The 22,681-nt window shown below is 40.6% G+C and overlaps 1 protein-coding gene across 1 annotated transcript; it reads right to left on the bottom strand.

Moving 5' to 3' along the window:
• Positions 1 to 6,608: 6,608 nt before the first annotated feature.
• Positions 6,609 to 9,346, bottom strand: CITED2 (Cbp/p300 interacting transactivator with Glu/Asp rich carboxy-terminal domain 2). The gene is made up of 2 exons (XM_069975028.1): positions 9,133 to 9,346; positions 6,609 to 8,139 (listed from the first exon to the last, which is right to left on the bottom strand). Exon 2 carries the CDS (start codon positions 8,130 to 8,132, stop codon positions 7,428 to 7,430), a length of 705 nt encoding a protein of 234 aa, XP_069831129.1. The 5' UTR covers positions 8,133 to 8,139; positions 9,133 to 9,346; the 3' UTR covers positions 6,609 to 7,427.
• Positions 9,347 to 22,681: the final 13,335 nt, after the last annotated feature.

Raw genomic sequence — 22,681 nt, forward strand, 5'->3', positions numbered from 1 at the left:
ACAGACGTCCGCTGACTATATTAAAGCAATTATTACCCTGAACAGACACAATTAAGAATAGTTCTCTATTGATCCTGGAAGCTGAACCTTAAACCTTTTAGCATATGAACTGTGCATATAATGATAAAAGTTGTGTTTGACATGAGAAGTGTGATTCCTTATATAAGGTCTAATTCCCCGGTCTCCTCCTTCCCACATCTGCTTGTGCTGCTGATTTTATCTCAAGGAGCTGGCACAAGTCATTTCTCTTCCTTTGTTACCGAATTTGCAGTGTTTGCATTAAGCTTATAAATGTATTAAAGGTTTTACGCTTTAGATCTTGCATCAGCTGGATTAACCCCTGCAGTGCCAGTTGAGTTAAACTCGTCAATGTTTGAAGAGGATCTGAAAATCTTCGCTAAGCATTCTGGGCATTTCACAGAGAAAAGGGTAATTGTTTTACAATGCACAATGGGATCATACAATACACTCAAGAAGAGCAAACTATTTCCTGTAAAGTTATGTGGTTTAGCAAACAGATAGTTTTTTGTTGTTCCTTAGAAAACCTCAGTGTTTCTCAACGCCTTAGATGAGATTTAAATACCAGCAAGCCTTGTTACCTGGCAAACAATGCACCATGGAGTTTAAAAGGAACACAGTCTCTTTTGTCAGTAATATTCATAATAGTTTTAGGCAAATACTATATGTTGGTTTATATTAGCCAACAGGTAACATATAAGCTGTTATATAAAACTCCATATGAACCAGTGTAATGTTATCAAGGAATACTGGGGGGATAAAGTAAAAAGTTTTAACAAAAAGGTTAAAGGCAGAATAAAGGTTTCCCCTAGGGTAGCCATTATAGGAGACAATTCAGGAATAGACACAGGTATAAGGGGAAAAAAGTGAGGTATTACATCTCCTTTTTTTACACCAGAAATAGCTAGAAGGCGGCTCTCCCCCATGGCACCTAGTAAAGAAGAATGGCAAAATATTACAAAATGTTATGAAGGCTAGCTGGCTTTTTTGTTTGTTTTCATTAGGGCAGGAGGCGGGCGGGGGTGGAGGGGGGGGGGCAAGGTTGTGGGTTTGAAACTCTATAAGAATTGGATATTTGCATGAATGTGTGGGATACTTATCTGTAATAGTGTAATAAAAATTTTACAAAGACTAGAGAAGTTAAAAAAAAATCCGTATGAATGTTGCCATCTAACATACACAGTAAAATGCTTAATTCTTGGAATGTGCTAGAAAAACAAGTCCAATTCATTAAGGCTTAATTCATTGTGACACTTCAGCTTCTGAGGAAAAATGCAATTGTAAAACTTGCAAATGGCCATTAGCAAAGACAAAAGCATTATATGTTTTATTTCCCTAAAACCTATCTGCTTTTGTCTGCAGCTCTGTACCTGGTACGGACCTGATAGATTGCCTTTAAAATGTACCGGTCATGATTAGAGATGAGCAAAGCAGGCTTCATTAAGGTTCATACGAAGCCGAACATCAGCTTTTAAATCCCAAAGTAAAGCCCCATTCTGATCCAGTAGGGCTCATGCATGGAACCAACCTGGAATGGTCGTATCCATGGACACCCAAACTTCCAGCAGCAGGAGCAACTGAACACCAATCATAACAGATACTCTTTAAGGGATCTGCTGCTAACATCCTGGTGCCAGCTGCTACAGGACACCTTCAGAGATCTCGTGCCTAAATAGGTCAGAGCTGTTCTAATAGCACAATGGGGACCTGCAAAATAATACGTTTTATTTGTTATTGATGATAAGTATACATGTCTGGGATGTGAATTCCCATTTAAATAGAATCTTTGCCATGGTTAAGATGAATAATCTTAATTGCCTACTCTATATCATGCCTAACAGTGACATTCTCGCCATGATCTATCTAGGGGGCTGCTGGTAGCAGATCAGCAATACATGACCAAAAGCTCTTGTGACTAGGTGACCAAGCTGACCTTTTTAAGACTGCAGAGATCACAGATAGTAATCCCTGGCCGATATCGGTTACTATATTGAGGTCTTTAAAAATTTTAAAGGATAGATACTGTCAAGTCTCAGGTGCATGTTTACAAACAATGGCAATATGTTTCTAATTTCAATAAACACAAAATTGATTATTAATATATGTTTTATCATCTTATGGTAGACTGTATATAGAGGAGCAAAATATATATTATGATTTGATCTACAACCTTTAATTACAGTTGTGTTACCTCAAACCTAATATACACCTACTCATTGGTCCGAGTGTAAAATAAACAACAACAATCTTTTCAAGACATTCCTTTAGTAAATAAATTGTCTAGATCAATCCCCAGGTCTGTTCTGACAAAGGATCTCTAGAATGGAGCAACTTCTTAAGAGGTAAGGGAACATTCCAAGTCTGGGACGTACATGGAAAAGGTCTTCATTTCCATCTTAGGTATTCAGGATTGCTGACCATTTTTTTAATTAATTCCACCAAGAATCTATTACTAGAATGATGGAAAGTCACTAATTCCTCATCCATTGCAATACACAGGAAATGCATCAACTCCACAAACAGGAGGTAGATAAAACTTCAGTTCAAAACAAAAATGGAGATTAGCTTGCTAACCATACAAAAACATCTTAGTTACAGGGGATAAATCTCACAAAAATATATTACAGTTGACTGAGGACAAAGAGTCCTACACATACAATGCTGGGATATCCAAAGAAAATCAGAAGGATAAGGAACTTGGGCTACATTTAGACGCTCCACAGTTTTGTCAGCTATTGCAGATGCGCAACTACAGATAAATATTGGGTCCATCGATACTTATGATTCCTCAATCTACAAGCTCTAGAGAGGACTGTAATTGTGGCACAGGTTATCCAATACAACTGACAGTGTCCGTAATTTTTGTGGATCTGGAATTGTTACAGATGTAAGGTTCCATAAATCCGTACAAAATACGGATGAGTAATCATTTTAAAACATTCTCACTTTATTTAACAATTGCCTTTCCCTAATTTGCAACAAAATGCAGATTACAAATGCAATATGGGTGCATTATGGACATATTTTCTTTCTGCAGTTTGCGGATGATTGCAGACATTATGCACAGTCCTAAAAAACTACTAAATGTGTGACTGTGGCCTTAGTATGTATGGCCTGAAGGAAACAAGGGATAGCTGTGATGTCAAGAATATAAATATATAGAGAGGGTTCAAACAACATTCACAAATGTAATATTCAAAAAGGTTAATTCCACTATCAGATAGAAATAGAGCACAAGAGTAATCGCAGAACATAGAATACATGTCCCATTTCTGCCTTCAGTATTCGGTTCCTATGTTTCATCGGTTATTCTATGAAAACCATGGGGGATGGTTGTCATTTATATCTAGTGCAAATGAAAATTGCTGCTGCCCACATGAATATGTCAGAAGCTTTCAGTTTCCATCCAGATGTCAAATGACAGTTAAAACGGAATCGGTTGCTATCAGCAATGTCCACTTTGTTTCCCTCAGCTTTTGTGTATTCCCCTAAGACAGTTTGATGACATGAAATACTTTAAGTTCCCTCTGCTAGACGAAAAAAAAAAAAAAAACCAGCTAGTTTTAGTCTGCATCCAAATGAGGGCTGTGTCACCAACCTAATAAACAATGCAAATAACACTTAAGATATACGAGATGAGGAACAAAATCCCACACATTTTTCCAGCTAAAAGTAACTACTGTACACTGAAGAAACATGAGGGGGTTTCCGGTTATGCACATGTAGAGAAAAGTTAAGCAACTCATTACAGTACGTGTTCCAATTCCTCATTCTGATGATCTCTGCCAGCTGTGGGTAAACCAAAGACCTGTCCTGCCCAAATCATGAAAGACCTAATGCTTTGTACACATTACACCATAAAAACCCTTCATAAGGACATGTATCAGCTGATATTGTATTCATACATAGTCTTTTATCTTTACATTCTGATGCTAGATTTTTAGCTTCTTTACGATGAAGGAAAATATTTTCACCACATTTACAGATTCTTTACAGCAGTTACATGGACTATAGGAATCTAGAAAGGACTTCTATGGATAAGTGTTGTGAGCATGCTCTGTGACCTCTACAGGGGTCACTGTACAGTGAGGGGGGTGAGCTGTGACAATCACCATATGGTGAACACTAGATCAGCTTTCAGCTAAGAAACTGAGGAGTTACCTTTCATTGTGATCCTTTTTGTGTTGGTAATGAGAGCACTACTAACAAGTGATCTGTACAGAACAGGAAATGTGCAGAGAGAGATAGATGTGTGGGAACACATAATTATATACTTGTTTATATAAATATTCTATACACTATTAAAAAAAAAAAAAACTTTAGATTACTGTCTTACAGCAAGTTTTCCTTTTACGCCACAAGCTTAGAGCTCAAATTAACAACTAACATTTAAAAAGGGGTCATAATACTAATGCTATGACTTTGCCCCCTAATAACCATAACAAACAAGGAAAGAATGAATGTGCTGCCATATTGATGGTAAAGCCACTTCATAAAAATAAGTCTTTTCAGCTTCACCCAATTAAAAAAAAATGTATATATATATATATATATATATATAAATATATATATATATATATATATATATATATATATATATATATATATATATATATGTGTAGTTTTGTTTCCTTTCTTCAGTAAAGATTCTCGATAATCTGTAGTTACAAGACAAGTTACAAGAAGCAGACAACTTAGTGTGAGAATCCACCGAGACTGGTTAGGGTTTATGATTTCTCCATTCTCTGCTCATCTAGATTAGTTGGCAGTTCTTAGGTCCTGCCATCTGTTGGAGAGTAGTGAGGCCTAGTGATTCCTATATTAGTGAACATTAGATGTCATTATATCGATCTATGAGGTAGAAAGAATGAACTGCAGTTAGGACTTCCATCATGCATATAAGTCGACCATTGGTATTACATGTTCTGAGGATATAGTCTACAAGGCTTTGTTTCTACTCATGATCCAGATTTATCAATCAGAGACAAATCAGACACATTGCTGTCTCAGACAGATAACAACCAATCACAGCTCAGCTTCCGTTCCTCAGCATGTGTCTGATTGATAAACCTGGGTCAATGTGTCCATACCAGACACATTCCATAGCTTATACATAGACCTGGTGTGCATTCCTTCTCACATACTTAAGCAGTAGCTATCAGTAAGACAAAAACACTTGTACAGGCGGCACATGTCCAGAAGAGGCTTCTGCATGGCACCTCTGGGTCGATGACTACTGTAATACATAGTGCACAGGCATTTCCTCTGCAGCCCTGTCCTGCGTATCACCACCAACCTGCTGTGCATACTTTACATTCCTTAAAGTTATTAAACATGAAATGCCTCCATCAGCTAGAACGCATACACACAATACAACACCACAACACGTAGAACCAGATACTCGTTTAACAAGTTTTGCACACGTGTCATGGTAACATTTAAGTAATCTGAATGGGAAAACTTTCAACATGAATAGCTTTATTGCAGAATAGCAAATCATATCCCAGTATTACATAACCTGTAATTACCCCTAATTTGTCTGAATTGCAACTCACTTTAGCTATACATAGCCAGGCTATAGATTACCTTTCCTATAGCCTTCCGTTTCATACATCCTCCCTGGTCTGAAAAGAAATGGCTGCCTTTATTATTGAGTTATGTACTTATCAGCAAGGCACAGAGGCAAGGGACCTGAATGCTTTAAGGGGTACTCCATTGAAATTTCTTTTCAAATCAACTGGTGTCAGAAAGTTATATAGATTTGTAAATTACTTCCACTTAAAAATCTCCAGCCTTTCAGTACTTCTCAGCTGCTGTATGTCCTGCAGGAAGTGGTATTTTCTCTCCAGTCTGACACACTGCTCTCTGCTGCCACCTCTGTTCAGGAGCTGTCCAGAGCAGGAGAGATTTTCTATGGGGTTTTACTACTGCTCTGGACAATTCCTGACATGGATAGAGGTGGCAGTAGAGAGCACTGTGTCAGACTGGAAAGAATACACCACTTCCTTCATGGCATACAGCATCTAATAAGTACTGGAAGCCTTGACATTTTTTAATATAAGTGAATTACAAATCTATATATCTTTCTGACACCAGTTGTTTTGAAAGATTTTTTTCTCCTTTAAGGCTAGGGTCATATGCAATATTTGGTCTGCAAAGAATCGGGTACAAAACAGAAAAAGGTGTGAATCTGTTTCATTATAATCTCTGTGCCAAATTTCACTTCTGGTTTTGACTAAAAATACTGACAGACCAATAAGGCCTTAGTTTTCCCCATCAAAATGTGGAATCAAATAACAGGCATTGCTTATTTAGGATCGATTAGACATGTCTGTTCCGTGCAGACTGCAGGAAGCACGTGTAAACAATGCCTCCCTTCAGACATCAAGGACATTAGCAAACTAGAACACAGACTTACACCAAAGTTATTTCATGACAAAGGGGCTCAAAATTCTCCATCCCATAGGAAGCCTTTCTATAGGCAAGTTTTTCCCTATTACTTTGTTGAAACTATTTTATTGCCAAATTTCATAATAAAGAGAAAACCCCTGAAAACGTAACCCAATATTAAATAAAAAGTTACACCAAAGTAGAATAGTGCACGTTGCAGCTCTTTATTGACATTGGCAAATTAAAATAGAATAAATTAACAAGTATTTTCTCAAAAAAAGGGTTTTATACAAAAATACTGTCAAAATTTCCTAAAAAGCTTTCAACACAGTAGTATTTTTCCATGAACTAAATTAACTATATTAGCACAGTGTCAAACATTTTTTCGGAGGGGAAAAGAGAGAAAAAAAAAAAAAGCATTTGTGAAATGTTTTACACTGATTACATTCCACCCTTATTGTCGTATGTACATGGGTGAAACACAAGTAACACAGGGGGAACAAAACAAAAAAAAGAATTAAATAACAGTAGGACTTCTCCTGATCCAGCAAGGCGTGGCCCATATTTGTTAAAAATTCCAGTTAAAACAACAACAAAAAGAAATTAAAGAAATAAAATGGTGCACAGCAATGCATAGATTAACTGAAGCAAGATGGCAGCATTAGTGCAGCGGTAGGCCTGCTGTCAAGGTTCATGCAACCAACAATTCTCTCTGATGTTGATGCAGTCCAAAGAAACAAAGTGAAATGGACTTCTGTCAAAACAGCGTACATGGACGACTTGAGACAGGAGACAAATAAATCTGCTGAAACACCCTATTAGCAGAAATAGTGGCTCAATTAACAAGGCAGACGGGGAGGGAGTCAGGAATAAAAAGGGGGAAAAAAATATAATATATTCTGTACAGATTAATAGTGGACTCTGGAAGCAAGATTCGGTGTCCAAGGAGGAATGTTCAAAGTTTTTTTGTTTTTTTTTTAATTATTATTATTATTTTTTTGATAGTTTTCATTCCAGGCCTAACAGCTCACTCTGTTCGGCTGCTGTTTGCAAACAAAGTCTGTCATGAAGTCAAATTCATTCTGTCCCAGCCATAGCTCCGGTAGTTCTTTAATACGATCCAAACCCATTTCTATCACCAAGGACATTAGAACTTCCTCGTCTATGAAGTCAGTGTCTATAACACTAGGAGGCAGCATTGCTGCAGGGACGTGGCTCACTGACGGAGGCATGCCAGTGCTGTGCTTTGGATTGCAGTCTCTGAAATGCTGGTTTGTCCCATTAATCTGATGATTTGCAGGATGCAAGTCCGGCATATAGTGGTTGTGTTGGTAAGGATGATGTGTAAAATATTGGTTGTTGAGCTTCTGGAGCTGCATACTGGCCGTCAGCTGAGCTCCTTGATTTGTAACGTGGGGTCCCATGAACTGTGAATTGTTAAACCTTGCTGCCGATGCTGCCATACTGCCATTCGGATGCCCACCATTTACATTCCCGGCAACCATGGCGTGCCTGATGCCATTATTAGAGTTCATATTCCCCGTGCTGTAGTGCATGTGCTCTCCCATCAGGCTATTAAACGCAAGTTGTTGTTGCTGTTGCTGCTGCTGATGATGAGGATTCGGAAATTGACCCATTGCCATCCGATGAGCAGGGTGGTGGTGAAGCCCATTGGTTCCATCTGGAAACCGACCATGATTCATTGCCATTATATGGTCTGCCATTGCACACCTAGGAAGAGAGCAGGTAAACATAAGAGGCTGTCTGGCAAATAAGAACTCCTGACACCCAGAATCTAAGGCATCTGATCTCTGCGCTTATCTAGGCAATGATGAATTAAAACACAGAGCAAGTGTCACCATCTGCAGAACTGCTCAGACATCACTCTATATACCGCGTACATTCCCATTTGTCTACAAGCCCTTGCTGATCGGAGCTCATTTCCTGCATTATGCACTCCGCTGCTGATAACATGTATACATTACCTATCAATTCACTCAATCGCTGGAAAATCATTGCCCAACATGACATTAACAGTAGGACTGCAAACCCCTTGACACAGGAGTGACAAAGGCATGGGCACACCACACATCTCCGCCACTTTACAGCAACACAAAGGGCTTCTTGCAATAATCTCATTTCTAATCATTAAAGGTTACGCACGTAAGTGGGCGATCAGTAAAGTCAGAGCCGTCCCCACGGTGAAATGAGCAGAGATCCCCTTGCAGCCACCATGACAGATAGATTCTATAAATATTGAACTTCCTACAGCAGGGGATGAGGAGGAGGAAAGCAGGCAGGCAGGGGCTCACAACAATGCAAACAAAGGTACGACATCATTAGCAAGTCATGCCCATATGCTGAGGGGCTGCAGCCTGATGTGTTCATTTACAGGGGCCATGACAATCTCCAGGACAAGAAGTGGATCAGCAGCAGCAGCAGCATGCCTGCCTCCCCGCCAGCCTCCCTGCCACCATCTCAGACCCATTCCAGCCAGCACACTGCCCACTCTCACAACTTGCTGATAGTAAAGCTTAAATAAACCATCACCAGCTCAACTTTCCTCATTCACATAATGCCAAGGAGAGATCTGTGCAGCCAGACAATAGGTAACCTGAGCCATCAAGCAACTTTTACCATGGAGTGAATTATTTATCAGGGCACTGCCATCTGCCTGCCACCTCCATAGCAGCCAGACAATGAGCCCAGGCAGCCAGCACTTACCCCTGCCAGTGATCCTGAAGTGCTGCTGCTGCTGCTGGAGAGGATCAGGGGCTGGATCCCAGCATATAGCACGGTCAGCAGCAGATCCCCTTTGTGTCACCCTGTAATGTGATCCTGTGCCGAGCTGAAGCTTCTCCCCTCACTCCTCGGCGAGAGGCATCGGGACCGGCCAACAATGAACTGTGCTTCTTCTTCCCAGCTTGTTAATATAGGATTGCAGAAGGGAGGAGCAAGAGGGGGGGGGGGGGGAAGAGAGCCGAGCAGCCAGGCAGCACAAGGAAAACCTGGAGCAAGGACAAGCACAGCCGGAGCTGGAGCCGATCCAGCAGCCCTGATGCTGCCTCCTCTCCCGGGGACACGTGGGAGCTGCGCCGCCGCCGCCCGCCGCTAGGGGGCTTTATTCCCTCCTCTCTGTACGGGGACAGCAGGGTGAGCAGTGATCGGGCCACAAAGCTACCGGGCTGCCGGCACACATACAGCCAGCAGCCAGGGACTTCATGTCATATACATTATGCAGACGATATACTTCATGTGATACAATATGTATAGACTAGACATTATGTCATACAATACTGTAATATATATATATATATATATATATATATATATATATATATATATATATATATATATATATATATATATATCACACACATTATGTGATAGTTTTTAGATGATATACTGCATGTGATACTATATGTGATACAAATATAATATATATATATATATATATATACACACACACATACATACACACACATACACACACGTAATGAGGTATAATATGTATACTATATACTTTATATGATACAATGTGTACGACATACTTTATGGGATACAACACTATATACATTATGTGATAAAATATGTATACAATATACTTCATGTGATACAATGCAATGTTTATAATATACTTTCTGTGATACTATATGTATATAATATACTGTGTGATACAATACAGTGTACAATACCATTCAGCCACAGTGTTTTCTAGTTTTCGCTGTAATCATAAAAAAAGCTGCCAACAACAACAAACAATGCAGCTTAATGGTCCTTTTACACGGGACGATTATCGTTCGTTTTTGCACGATAACGGTCGAATTCGAACGATAATCGTACGTGTAAACGACAAGTGAGAAAGCGTTCATTTTGATCTTTCAACATGTTCTTAAATCATCGTTGATCGTTCGCAAAATTCGCAGATCGTTCAGTGTAAACATTCTTTTAACGATTTCCCCTATGTGTGAGATAGGCTTAAGCGATCGCAAAACGATCGCATAGCGAATTTTCGGTACGATGTATTGTTCCGTCTAAACGCTGATCGTTATAAAAAAAACATTGTTCATTCAAAATCGTTAATCATGCGATCGGGCGAATTATCGCACCGTGTAAAAGTACCATAAGGCTAAGGGTGCTCAGTATTTTGCAACCAAAACCAGAAGTGGATTGAAAACACAGAAAGGCTATGTCCACATATTGTTAAAATTGAGTGTATAGTCGTCATTTTACTGCAAATAATTACAGTTATTTTGAAATAGTGGCCGTTGTTTTGACATAACGGTAATTATTTGCCATTAGATGACATCCATCCGCTAAATTTCTTACAGTGTGTGGACATAGCCTGTGTTTTCAATCCACTCCTGGTTTTGGTTGCAAAATACTGAGCAAAAATACTGTGTGGGAACATAGCCAAACACTGTTTCTGAATACAGCCTGTTTATACAGGCAAAAAGCACATCTAGCAAAAAAAAGAAAAAAGCAGACAAAATCTTATTGTAATGAGGAAGCCAAAAACACCAAAATTGGCCTGTTATTTTTTTTCTTTTTATAAAAAACGCTGCGGCCAGATGGTAGCTGAGTTAATATGGAAAGATGAAATGCAATACCCACATGACATTATTTTGCTATAACATTTTGTCGGGATGTTTTTCCCTTAGACCTTTATAAGGGGTCTATATGCATATAGGCATTTTTTTAAGTTTTTTTCCCCAATTCTTCAATAGAAGACACAGAATCACATGACATATACTGATCTAAAAACACCTAGAGTAATTTACACTAAAAAGAGAAAATAACAGAAAAACTGCAAAAAAGCAGCCAAAAACACAAAAGAAAAGCTGCAAAACCGCATTAAAAATAAAAAATCAGCACCGCAAACAGCACAACAAAATTCCATCGATTTTAAGGGTTTTTTTTTTTTTCCCCCAGAGTATTTTTAGCCCATGCTATCACACCCCAAGGTTCTGTTCATACTGCTATGATAGCTTCCATTACAACCAGCCATTATTATGGGAAGAATGTCTCAGCATGCTCTACCCTAGTATTGAAGTCTGTGGGTGACTTCTGAGTAGTGTATGACAAACAAACCCTATACTATGAATTACACAGAAATAACCACATTGGGGGAGATTTATCAAACTGATGTAAAGCAGAATTGTCTTAGTTGCCCATAGCAACCAATCAGATTCAACCAATCATTTTTCAAACAATCTGTGAGGAAAGAAAATTGGAATCTGATTGGTTGCTAGGGGCAACTAAGACAATTCTACTTTACACCAGTTTAATAAATCTCCCCCAATATGAGCTCACATTGTCCTATACCCATAAACCACTGTTCCCCAACCTGTGGCCCTTCAGCAGTTGGAGAACTACAACTCCCATCACGCCCCAATTTTCTTTGGCTGGGTTGTATGAAACTGAGTTATGCAACTGCTGGAGATCCATGGGTTGGGGAACACTGTCCTACACCAGCTAAGCTATTAGCTTATGCATTACAAAAAGCTTCTTTATAAGGCTCTCCATAGGCTAGGAAAGGGTGTGTACACAATGACACCAACAATGTGGATTACCTGTGGATTCACAGAACAATGTACAGATTCAGGTAAAGATTCAGGAATTGTACAAAGGAAAAAAGGAAACAACTGCCAGTCTCTATACAATCTGCCTCTGGCAGCGACCACTGCGGCCAATCACAGATACAGTATGAGGAAACATCATTGCTGAAGAACGGGTGTGCAGAGATTGGTAGAGCACTAGATAAGTGTTACTACAGGAGACCTTGGGGAATTGAGCGTTTTCTTACCCTCGTTTCCCACAAAATGGGTACTCTGACATCGAGTAAAAAAAAAACGATGTAAGCACTGACTACTAGAGTCTAGCGAACTATGTCGTCTGAACAAACCTTAGCGTGCTTGAAATTCTCTCAACTATTGATTACTTGTCTGCCCCGGTTTTGAAACCACAAATAATCCATTTGTCTATGAGTTATTTTTTTTATATTTCATGTCTGTATGTCCTGGTTGAGCAGTTGCTCAGTAATACAATTCTTAGAAAGGGCTATATCTATCTATCTTGTTAGTGATGTCCGTGCAGCCCTTTATGTGTATCTAGAAAATAATAAAGTTATTACTTCTCCAGGCTCCCCAGATGGCTTCAGACTTGCCAGCGGTGGCTGCGGTGAGCTGGCAGAAGCCAGGAGGACACTGAAGCCTGGTAAGGGCCCTATTACACGGAAAGATTATTGTTAAATTGCTTGCAATCAAGTCATAATCTTTCCGTGTGTCATTAATTGCATCTTTTGAGCTGATAAAGCAGGCATGTCCAAAGTCCGGCCGGAGGGCCATTTGCGGCCCGCGTTCCGAACTTTTACGGCCCCCCAGGTATCCAGCTTGCTATTATCTGCCTGTGTTTTAAATCATATAGCATGTAGCATGTAAAATGGTCGGCCCTCGCACATGTTCACTTCATCAAATTTGGCACTCTTCGAAAAAAGTTTGGACATGCCTGTGATAAAGATACAATAATGTTTCGCAAATCTTTCGGTGTATGTACACATTGTTTGTAGGTAATTACGAATGTTCATAGGCTAGAGTGTACAAGTGATCGTAAGGAACCACTAACGTTTTGTGTATTCTGTTAAAATAACTACAAAAACTATAGACTATAAAATCTAACTAACTGTTTGCATATTTATTTATGTATTTATTTATTGAAGTTTAAACCTTTAAATGTAAATATTTTGATAATATTTAAATAAAAAACCCTGTTCATGCATCTATTAGGATGCACATGAAAAGTAACGGCTGCAAACAGGTCTGGTGGTGTAGATGCCATTTCTGTTTGTTCATGTCAGTAGCTGGGCTCAGTCCACTGAAGGTTATATCTATCTGCAGGTTAACAAAAAAATGCATTCTAGGATGTGTTAATATTTAACCGGAGTCCAGCAGCGTATACTGCCCATGTCTGTATATATAGGCCTGACAAGAAATGGGAGATTATTGTAACTTGGTTATATTGTGTGTACGCTTCCTGCAAACGTTGTGGCAGCTGATAGCAGGTGGTCGGTATTCTACACAGACCATCTTTAAACAAACATAATACATATATACAGCATGTGGCTCTGCGGTGTTTGCTTCTTGCTAAGTTTCAGCTTGGCTTCTCTGCAGTATTTCTGGCATGAGGCGTCTGTGCTCTGTAAACAAAATCAGAGTCACAAGTCACCAGGATCCACCTCTTACATACACATTTACTGCCCTTCATCCGGGAGGTGGGAGCCACATAGGTGCCCATCCCCCCAGAGTCACAAACACTGCCTGACATATGGATACTGATTTATTGTTGATGATCAAGTTGGCTAAGTAACAAGGGCATATACTGTCTGCGATATTAACCCTTCACCGCTTATCTTCTGCTGCGTCAGGAAGCTTCTGTGTCATTCTCATTTATTACACAACTTCTTAATGTTTTCATTTGCCAGGGAAGTTTTCCAAATCTTCCTTTGTGCAGTGTCAGCTCTGCACAGTGTCTACACTACAGAAACTGATAAAAAAGTATTATTATAATATAAGTTATTTCGTAGCATAGGCGCTCTACAAAGCCGGTGGTGCACAAAGGAAGGAATGAGTGCATGCATAGGTGCAAGGCACATGGTTTCTCATGTAAATATTCAGAGAGAGAAAAAAAAAAAGAAGTGTCAGATTTCCTGCAGAGAAAATAAGCAATGCCTCACAATAATGATCCAAAGTGTAATAATAGATACAGTGCTAACATATTCAGCATAGCCATACAATCAGCTTAGCCAAAGGGGTAAATATAGGAATTATAAAAAGATGGATATCTATAAAAGGGAACTATTCACTGGATGAGTAATAAATGTATAATCTATAGGAGACTGACCACTGGGACCCCCGATGATTGGGAGATCATTGTTTAGAAGAGTAAAGAGCTCATAGGCCTGCATGCATTAAAGGGGTTATCCAGCACTACAAAAACATGGCCACTTTCCCCCTACTATTGTCTCCAGTTTGGGTGGGGTTTGAAAACTCAGTTCCATTGAAGTAAATAGAGCTTAATTGCAAACTGCACCTGAATTGGAGACAACAGTAGGGGGAAAAGTGGCCATGTTTTTGTAGCGCTGGATAACCCCTTTAAGCTCCATTTACTTCAATGGAACTGAGTTTCAAAACCCCACCCAAACTGGAGACAACAGTAGGGGGAAAGTGGCCATGTTTTTGTAGCGCTGGATAACCCCTTTTAAACTGTGTTTAACTTTTTTGGCATAATCTAAGCCCGCATTCACACGTTCCATATTCCGCACGGCAGGGGTGTAGCTAGGATTCACGGGGCCCCATAACAAAAAATTTTAAGGGGCCCCCCCTCCCCTACGCACAACAGAAAGCACTGCATGCAGATATATATATATATATATATATATTATGCGCAGTGCAACATATATATATATGCAAAAAAGGGGTCCGTGGAGCCTCAGTTACGAGTCTCAAAACACGGGAATAGCCAGATATCCCTCTCTCCAGAGAAGGAAGCCCATTGCCAAGGGGTGCCTCCTAGTGGGGAGAGCACCAAATAAATATATATATATATATATATATATATATATATATATATATATATTTATATATACACACACACTGCAGTGCAATATATACATATATATATATATATATATATATATATACACATACACACATATATATATATATATATATATATATACATATACACACACACACACACACACACACACACACACACACACACACACACTGGTGTCTTGGGTTACGAGCATAATTTGTTCCGGGACTGCACTTGTAATCCAAATCCACTCTTAAACCAAAACAAATTTTCCCATAAGAAATCACTGATCTGCAGACAATTGTTTTATCTGTCCCACTTGTTATTCAGAATAATAAATCATTATTGTTGGGGGTGTGGAACCAAACATTCAGAAACAGCAAAATATGTGATATTATAAGTTAGTGTACAGTAATGGAGAGGATGGGAAACACAAGGGCTGACAGAGACTGCAGGGAGCATGAAGCATCTGCTTTACTGTTGGTGCACTGATAACTGATATCCTTTCCTACTTAGACACTGCAGTACATAAGGGGTTAACCAGAAGGATACACGCTCTTACCTTCTCCCCAGGGCCCCATAGCAACTGCCTACCCTGCCTCAATGGTAGCTGCGCCACTGCCGCACAGAAAAGATGTGAAAAGATGCTGGTAGGGGGGAACCATACAGATATGAGCCGCACAGTAATGAATCAGGGGTGCGGCGTTGTCATTATAGCGTGGCACATACCTGTACAGTTCCCCCGCTCCCAGCATCTTATAATTGGAGGGGGGGGGATAAGTTACAGGCCTTTCACATCCATGTTCCATGCGGAACACAGAACGTGTGAAAGCGGCCTAAGGCTATGTTCCTACTACGTGAGAGACCTTTCTGTGACCTGGCCGGTCTCTGCAAAGATCATTCTGGCATCAGAACTCTCATAGCCAGTGACGGTCTTTGGCACCAAGCACCCCAAGCGGTCGCTTGGGGCCCCCAACATCCAGGGGGGCCCCCCACGCCCCACTCTTGTGCTCAAGACCACTGGACAGGGCCGCTGCCCCGCTCGCTGCTGCCATCTGAACTGTAACTATGAGCATTGGCCCCCTTCCTGTCAGTCACTCTAGTGTCCGCAGGAAGGGTTTGTTTTATTGTGTTATATACTATATGGGAGGGGAGCACACAGGGGTCTGTTAAACTGGGGGAGCGCACATTGGGGGTCTATATAAATGGGGAGAGCACACAGGGGGCTATATAAAAGGGGGAGCACACAGGGGTGCTATAGACTACTGGGGCTTCACAGAGGGGTCTATATACTACTTGGGGCAGCAGAATGGGGTCTATATACAACTCGGAGAGCACACAGGAGGTCTATATCCAAGTGGGGGAGCACACAGAGGGGCTATATACTACTGGGGGAGCACACAGGGGTCTATATACTACTGGTGGGGCACACAGGGGGTCTATATACTACTGGGGGAAGCAAACAAGGGGTACATACTACTAGGGGCAGGACACTAGGGGTTAATACTATTGGGGGCAGCACACAAGGAGTATATATTACTAGCGGTAGCGCACAAGGGATATATACTACTGGAGGCAACACACAGCAGTCTATTGTTTTGGAACGCGTGTAGAGGGGGGGGGGGCCCAGACATAACTTCGCTCGGGGCCCCAGAAATGCCAAGACCGCCCCTGCTCATAGCACACAATGAAGCCAGAGCTGCGAGCTTCATTGTGTGAACTGACAGGTCTTTCTGCGGCCGCAATTCACTGACATGTGAGTTCTTTGCGGCGCCATATGGAATCCCGGCCAGAGCGTATATTATGTGTATACACTCCGTCCGGGATCCCATAGCAGTAAAGGCAGTGTTCCACACTGTACAAAGTACGGTCGTTGTATGATGGCAACAACGGCCGTACTTTTACATAGTGTGAACATAGCCTAAGGGTGCGTTTACACAGATTTATATGACAGACTTTTGAAGCCAAAGCAAAGAACAGACTATGAACAGAGAACAGATCATAAAGGAAAGATTTGTCCTCTTTTCAAATCAATTACTGGCTTTGGCTTCAAAAATCTGTCAGACAAATCTCTCTGTGTAAACACACCATTAATCTCAGTACAATTAATAATCTACGCAATATAGACAACTAAGAGAAATTAATGAAAAGGCTTATGTTCACAGAATGATTTTCATCGGACGTTATTTGATACTCAAAACCACGGCCTTTGTTTAACATGCTACTGGTACATTATTCTAGGTTAAGTTGGAGATGGCTCTTTTGAGTGGGTTCGTGGTAGCTTTTAAATGAGCTCTGGCAAAATAAAAGCTGAGCTGTGATTGGTTGTTGTGAGCAACAAAGAATATTCCCACTGTAAGACTATTTGAGAGACAAAGCCTAAAAGGTAGCCTGTCAAACATTTCGCCAACATTTATTTCTTCTGTCCTTTCCATACACAGGAACATTGGGCACTAGAGAGGAGCGCAACTGGAAAATACTGAAATCCGATCATTCAGCATTTGAATACCAGTGGCTAAAGAGGCTGAATGCAACCATAGGGAGTCTCAATGTTTTCCATGACTCCTTAGGGCTGCATCCAACTTCTTCAGCCATCGGTAATGAAATGCCGAATGATTAGTCTCGAGCATGCTCCAGTTGAGCTCATCTCTATTCTGTACTTTGCCCTTTGAGAACAAAAGGATCAGGCAGTGATTCTCCATCACATCATCATTTGTTGGTGGAATGTTAGGAGAGCCCCATACATGGCGGATCAGAAGTATGAAGTGTTTGGGAACATACACTTTAATACAGCAATTTTTATAGAGCCATGGTTACAGTGTACATAAAGTAGGCAGTTTAGACCACCTATTAGTTGGCCTACTTTACATCAAAATTGTGTGCCAAAATGTTGTTGCATTCTTGGAGCACAGTGTCACAGTCAAGCCCCACCCATTATATGAAGCCACATTGCTGGGAGGGTTAATCTGAGGTCAAGTTGCTGATGAACTCACTGTGATTAATCCTCCCGGCATTACAAAGTTGCTACAAAGTTGCAGATAAAGCCGGCCAGGAACTTTTTCTTTTTTTTTACATCAACCTTTTTAGACCAGAAGGGGGAGAAGGGGGAGATGGAGAGAAAAGCTCACACACAGAATTTTGTGTCTTCAGCAGAAAGCAGCAGCTTAGAACTGGGTGGAAGGAGATGGAATAGATGATAACAAGTATGGAATGAATTGTTAGTCTCACCATGGGCAACAACATACGAAAAGTTTTTAGTGGACTACTCCTTTAACCTCTTAATTATGTGGTGCTCCAGGCTGCTATCAGCAGCTGGTGACTGCAACTCTTAGCTGGCACAGTCCGATCGGCGGTGCCGGCTAATTAACCATTTAAATGTTGTTAAAAAGCCTTTCCCATTGGTCTAATGGGGGAACCCACTTCCTGTGATGCGGTCATGGGAAGCCAATCCGTTATGCTAACTGACCAGGGCATTAGTAGTGCTCTGCATTGTCTTGGCGTGGGCAGTAACTGGCTGAGGAGGCTGAGGAGTCAGTTTCGGAAATGGTGACGGGATCATCTCAGCGGGACACTGGAGACAAGTATTAGGACATTGGGGGAGCACGGAAAGGTAAGAATGCGCCATTTGTTAGGTTATCCCCATGGCCAGCAATATTTTTGAGCGGAATACCCCTTTAAGAGGTTAAGCTAAATTTAGTTTATACAATAGAATTAATAACAACATGGGTCCAAAGCGAGAACAACTTATTGCAAGGAAAACAGATTAAAAATCAGGTCAGTAACTCAAAGCAGAAATGAGCAGCGTCTCCACTAGTTTTCATCCACATGGTGAAACACATAACAACTCATCTGCTGAATACACAAGTAGTTATGGCAGCTGTTAGTGATACATCATCAGTTAACAAAGAGCACAGCAAAAGGTGAAGCTGCCTTCAAGCACCTAATAATTAAAAGCATTATGCAATTTTTTCCAATGTTTGCGTAAAAGTTACTTTACATGAACAGAACTTCAGGTAATTGCATTGAATGAGCACCTTGCCTCTCCAGATAAATGCAGTTTTCGTTCAGTTTGATCCCATTGTAGTAGGGAGCATGCTTATTTTACAGGAATCGAGGTTGAAATCCCTGACAGTTCTAGCACTTCCTTTTTAATGGTGTTCTTTCTAGCATGAAGATGTTAAGCAATGGTTTTCTGTAAACATTTCTAACCTTTTGACTCACCTAGGAGGCGATCTATTGAATATATGGAAAAACTGAAAGAAAAGAAACGTAGACTAGCGTGAGAAATAAACCTCTTACCATACTCTATTCTGATTACAACAGCATGTATAAAATAATGGACTTATTAAAGGTATGTATTAGTATGGAGAATCCCACAACAAGTTCACTGTGTTCTTTTTTTTATATAGCATGCTATGTTTTTTAGTTTAAAATGGCATTTATCTCTAACACCTTGGTTTTTATACACTATGGTAGGTAGGAATTTATCAATAGTATTGGTATTTCATATGCCACTCTAATCTGACATACCTTCTGTCTCCATTGGATTTATTAAAAGGTGCACTCTAGAGATGAGCGTACATACTCATTCACTGCAAACAGATAGGGCCATAAGCCCAATAACACGCCCTGATTAGCTCCCATTAGATAAAATGTGACTTTTAATGACTTATTGCTAATAAAATGTATCACATTTTTGTTGCCTAGTTATTAAGACTACATTTCACCGCAGTCAGTAATTAATGGCATTTTGAATGACCCTTTTAGGGTTCAATCTAGCTTCAGACTATTAGCAAGAAGGATATATCTATATCTATCTAATAACTTAGGGTATGTTCACACTGAGTAAATCTGGTGGAATTCCTGCCTGTATCAGTGTGCCATAGCTTGTCTATGGGAGAGTGTGTGCTCCTCCACTGCCGCCGCTCTCTGCTCAAAGAAGTGACATGTCTAAAACCTGCAGCAGCCTCTAAATCTACACCAGCTCTGCTTGGGTACAGACTATGAAAAGCCGTCGGGAAGTCACCCAATTTTTGTGCAAGTTGGGGCTTGGTGGAATAATGTGCAACCTTTAATGGTGTGCACTAGGCAAGCTTAATATATGTCACCCATGTGTGAATGAGGCTGCCAGTAAGTGGTAATGGACCATCCAATGATAACCAACTCTTCCTATACTGATTGTTATCTGCTACAGACTTCCAGCTGTTCAGGAGACCTGCTTAGCCAGAGGCCCAGGAAGTCTTCTCTTACTTCAGGAGCCTCCTGAATATCACATCCGAGAGTAGAGAGGCAAGCATGCTACGTGCAATTTATATTGTACTTGTGTTTGGAGCCTAAGGCTGCGTTCACACTACGTATATTTCAGTCAGTATATTTCAGTCAGTATTGTGGTCCTCATATTGCAACCAAAACCAGGAGTGGATTAAAAACACAGAAAGGATCTGTTCACACAATGTTGAAATTGAGTGGATGGCCGCCATATAACAGTAAATAACTGCCATTATTTCAATATAACAGCCATTGTTCTAAAATAACAGCAAATATTTGCCATTAAATGGCGGCCATCCACTCAATTTCAACATTGTGTGAACAGATCCTTTCTGTGTTTTAAATCCACTCCTGGTTTTGGTTGCAATACTGACTGAAATATACATATACTTACTGAAATATACGTAGTGTGAACGCAGCCTAAACCTGCACTTTTATATATGAACTGTAAAAGGAATCTGCCCTGAACCTTCACCACCCTTCTAAAAGACAACTGCAACTGACCTGCAAATGATTTTAAATACATTGACTTGTTTTGGTGCAGAAACTGTATGGAAAATCCGCAACATGACATCTGCATTGCGGAATCCACCGCTTGTCCCCATGCACGCACACTTCCCTCTCTGCTGGCTCCATAGACTCCATTCTATGGTTGGGCGGATTCCACTGTCCGGCCAAAGAATTAACATGTCATTTCTTTGGGCAGACGAACATATATTACAGCCTATGTGACAGTCGGAACTTCAAGTGGGAGTGCAGGGAGCAAGTGGTGGATTACGAGAATTACTCTGTGTGCATATACCTTAAGGGTAGCTTCACACGTAACTGGCTTGCAGCAAAATCCGCTGCGAATCCTTCTACTGTGATTTTCAATGGGGTTACAAACCTGCAGTGGAATTTTCATTCTGCTGCGAGTATGTAGACGCCTGCCCCTTTAACCCACCACCGCCTGGAGCATAAATTACCTGCGCGGCTGAATCTGAGGCTCCCGTCGGTCCCGCTCAGCCAGTCAGTGCACGGCCCTGCCGCAGTCCCTGATTGGCTAAGCGGGACTGACGCAAGCCTCACATGCAGCCGCGGCGCAGAGCAGGTAATGTATGCTCCAGGCAGTGGAGTCTTAAAAATTCTCTATGTCCTGCAGGAAGTGGTGTATTCGTTCCAAGCTGACACAGTGCTCTCTGCTGCCACCTCTGTCCATGTCAGGAACTGTTCAGGGCAGCAGCAAATTCCTACAGAAAGCCTCTCTGGATAGTTCCTGACATGGACAGAGGTGGCAGAAGAGGAGCACTGTGCCAGACAGGAAAGAAAACACCACTTCCTGCAGGAAATACAGCAGAAGGAAAACTTCCTGCAGGACATACATCAGCTGATAAGTACTGGATGACTTGAGGTCTTTAAATAGTAAATTAATAAATTAAGTAAATTACAAATCTACATAACTTTCTGACATCAGTTGATTTGAAAGAAATACATTTTCACCAGAAAACCCCTTTAAACATCTGAGCATGTTATCCTGCTGAAGAAATGTCCAGCAGCTCTATTGAGAATGAAAAGCGAGCTGGCCATGCAAGTGCAGTGCACCCTTTAGGTTCTCAAGCTCAATTTTCCCTCATTTTCTTGATCGAGTGGAAGAGCCAGCTGGATATAAATATTAAATAGAAGTAAATTACAAATCTATATAACTTTCTCACACCAGTTGGTTTGAAAGAAATAAAAAAAAGCTGTAGTTCCACTTTACTTTAAAATCATTATGGCGCAACACACTGTGGGGCATAGGTATCCTGACGCAGCCTTATTTTTCCATCCATATTACATCAGTAAGTACTGGTTATTCACAGGTCTCATGCTTTGAAATGAAACCATCTGGAATCTGAATGTATAATCCATTGTATTACTTATTCTGAATCCAGCTTTGTGCAGAGACACTGCCGGAACACATGAATCTAAAGGATTTCCTAAACAATAGTACCACTGGTAAGCTCCATTTTTACCAAGGTTTCCCTTTCATGGCATACAGTATATAAACATGGCCTCGCTTATATACGGCTGTTACTCATGTGTGTACAGACAGTAAGAAATCCCAGCTCTGCGGCCCGCTACACAAATCTGGACATTCTAGCAGCAAATCCCTTTACTTTGTAAATTAGTCAGAAGTTAAAAGGGCATCTGAATTGTAAAGGCTTGACTAGTCAAGGGATCTCTATTAAGGCGCCCTTATCCATCCTATTTACATCAAAGCAGGTTAGCAAACAAATGACTGAACAGAAGAGTTTGGGGTAAGGGTTATGTGGTCAGTGTTGGGAGAGGAAAGACACAATATAAGACTAGAGAAATATCCTGTACTATTCCTGGTTCCACCCCAAAACATTGTTTCATTCATTTACTCATTTCCCCATGATTGATATAGCAA

Source organism: Dendropsophus ebraccatus, chromosome 6, assembly GCF_027789765.1.
Source record: "Dendropsophus ebraccatus isolate aDenEbr1 chromosome 6, aDenEbr1.pat, whole genome shotgun sequence".
NCBI classification, from domain to species: Eukaryota; Metazoa; Chordata; class Amphibia; order Anura; family Hylidae; genus Dendropsophus; species Dendropsophus ebraccatus.

Coding starts and splice junctions, on each gene's coding strand:
- CITED2 (XM_069975028.1), bottom strand. CDS start 8,132: ATGGCAGACCATATAATGGCAATGAATCATGGTCGGTTTCCAGATGGA.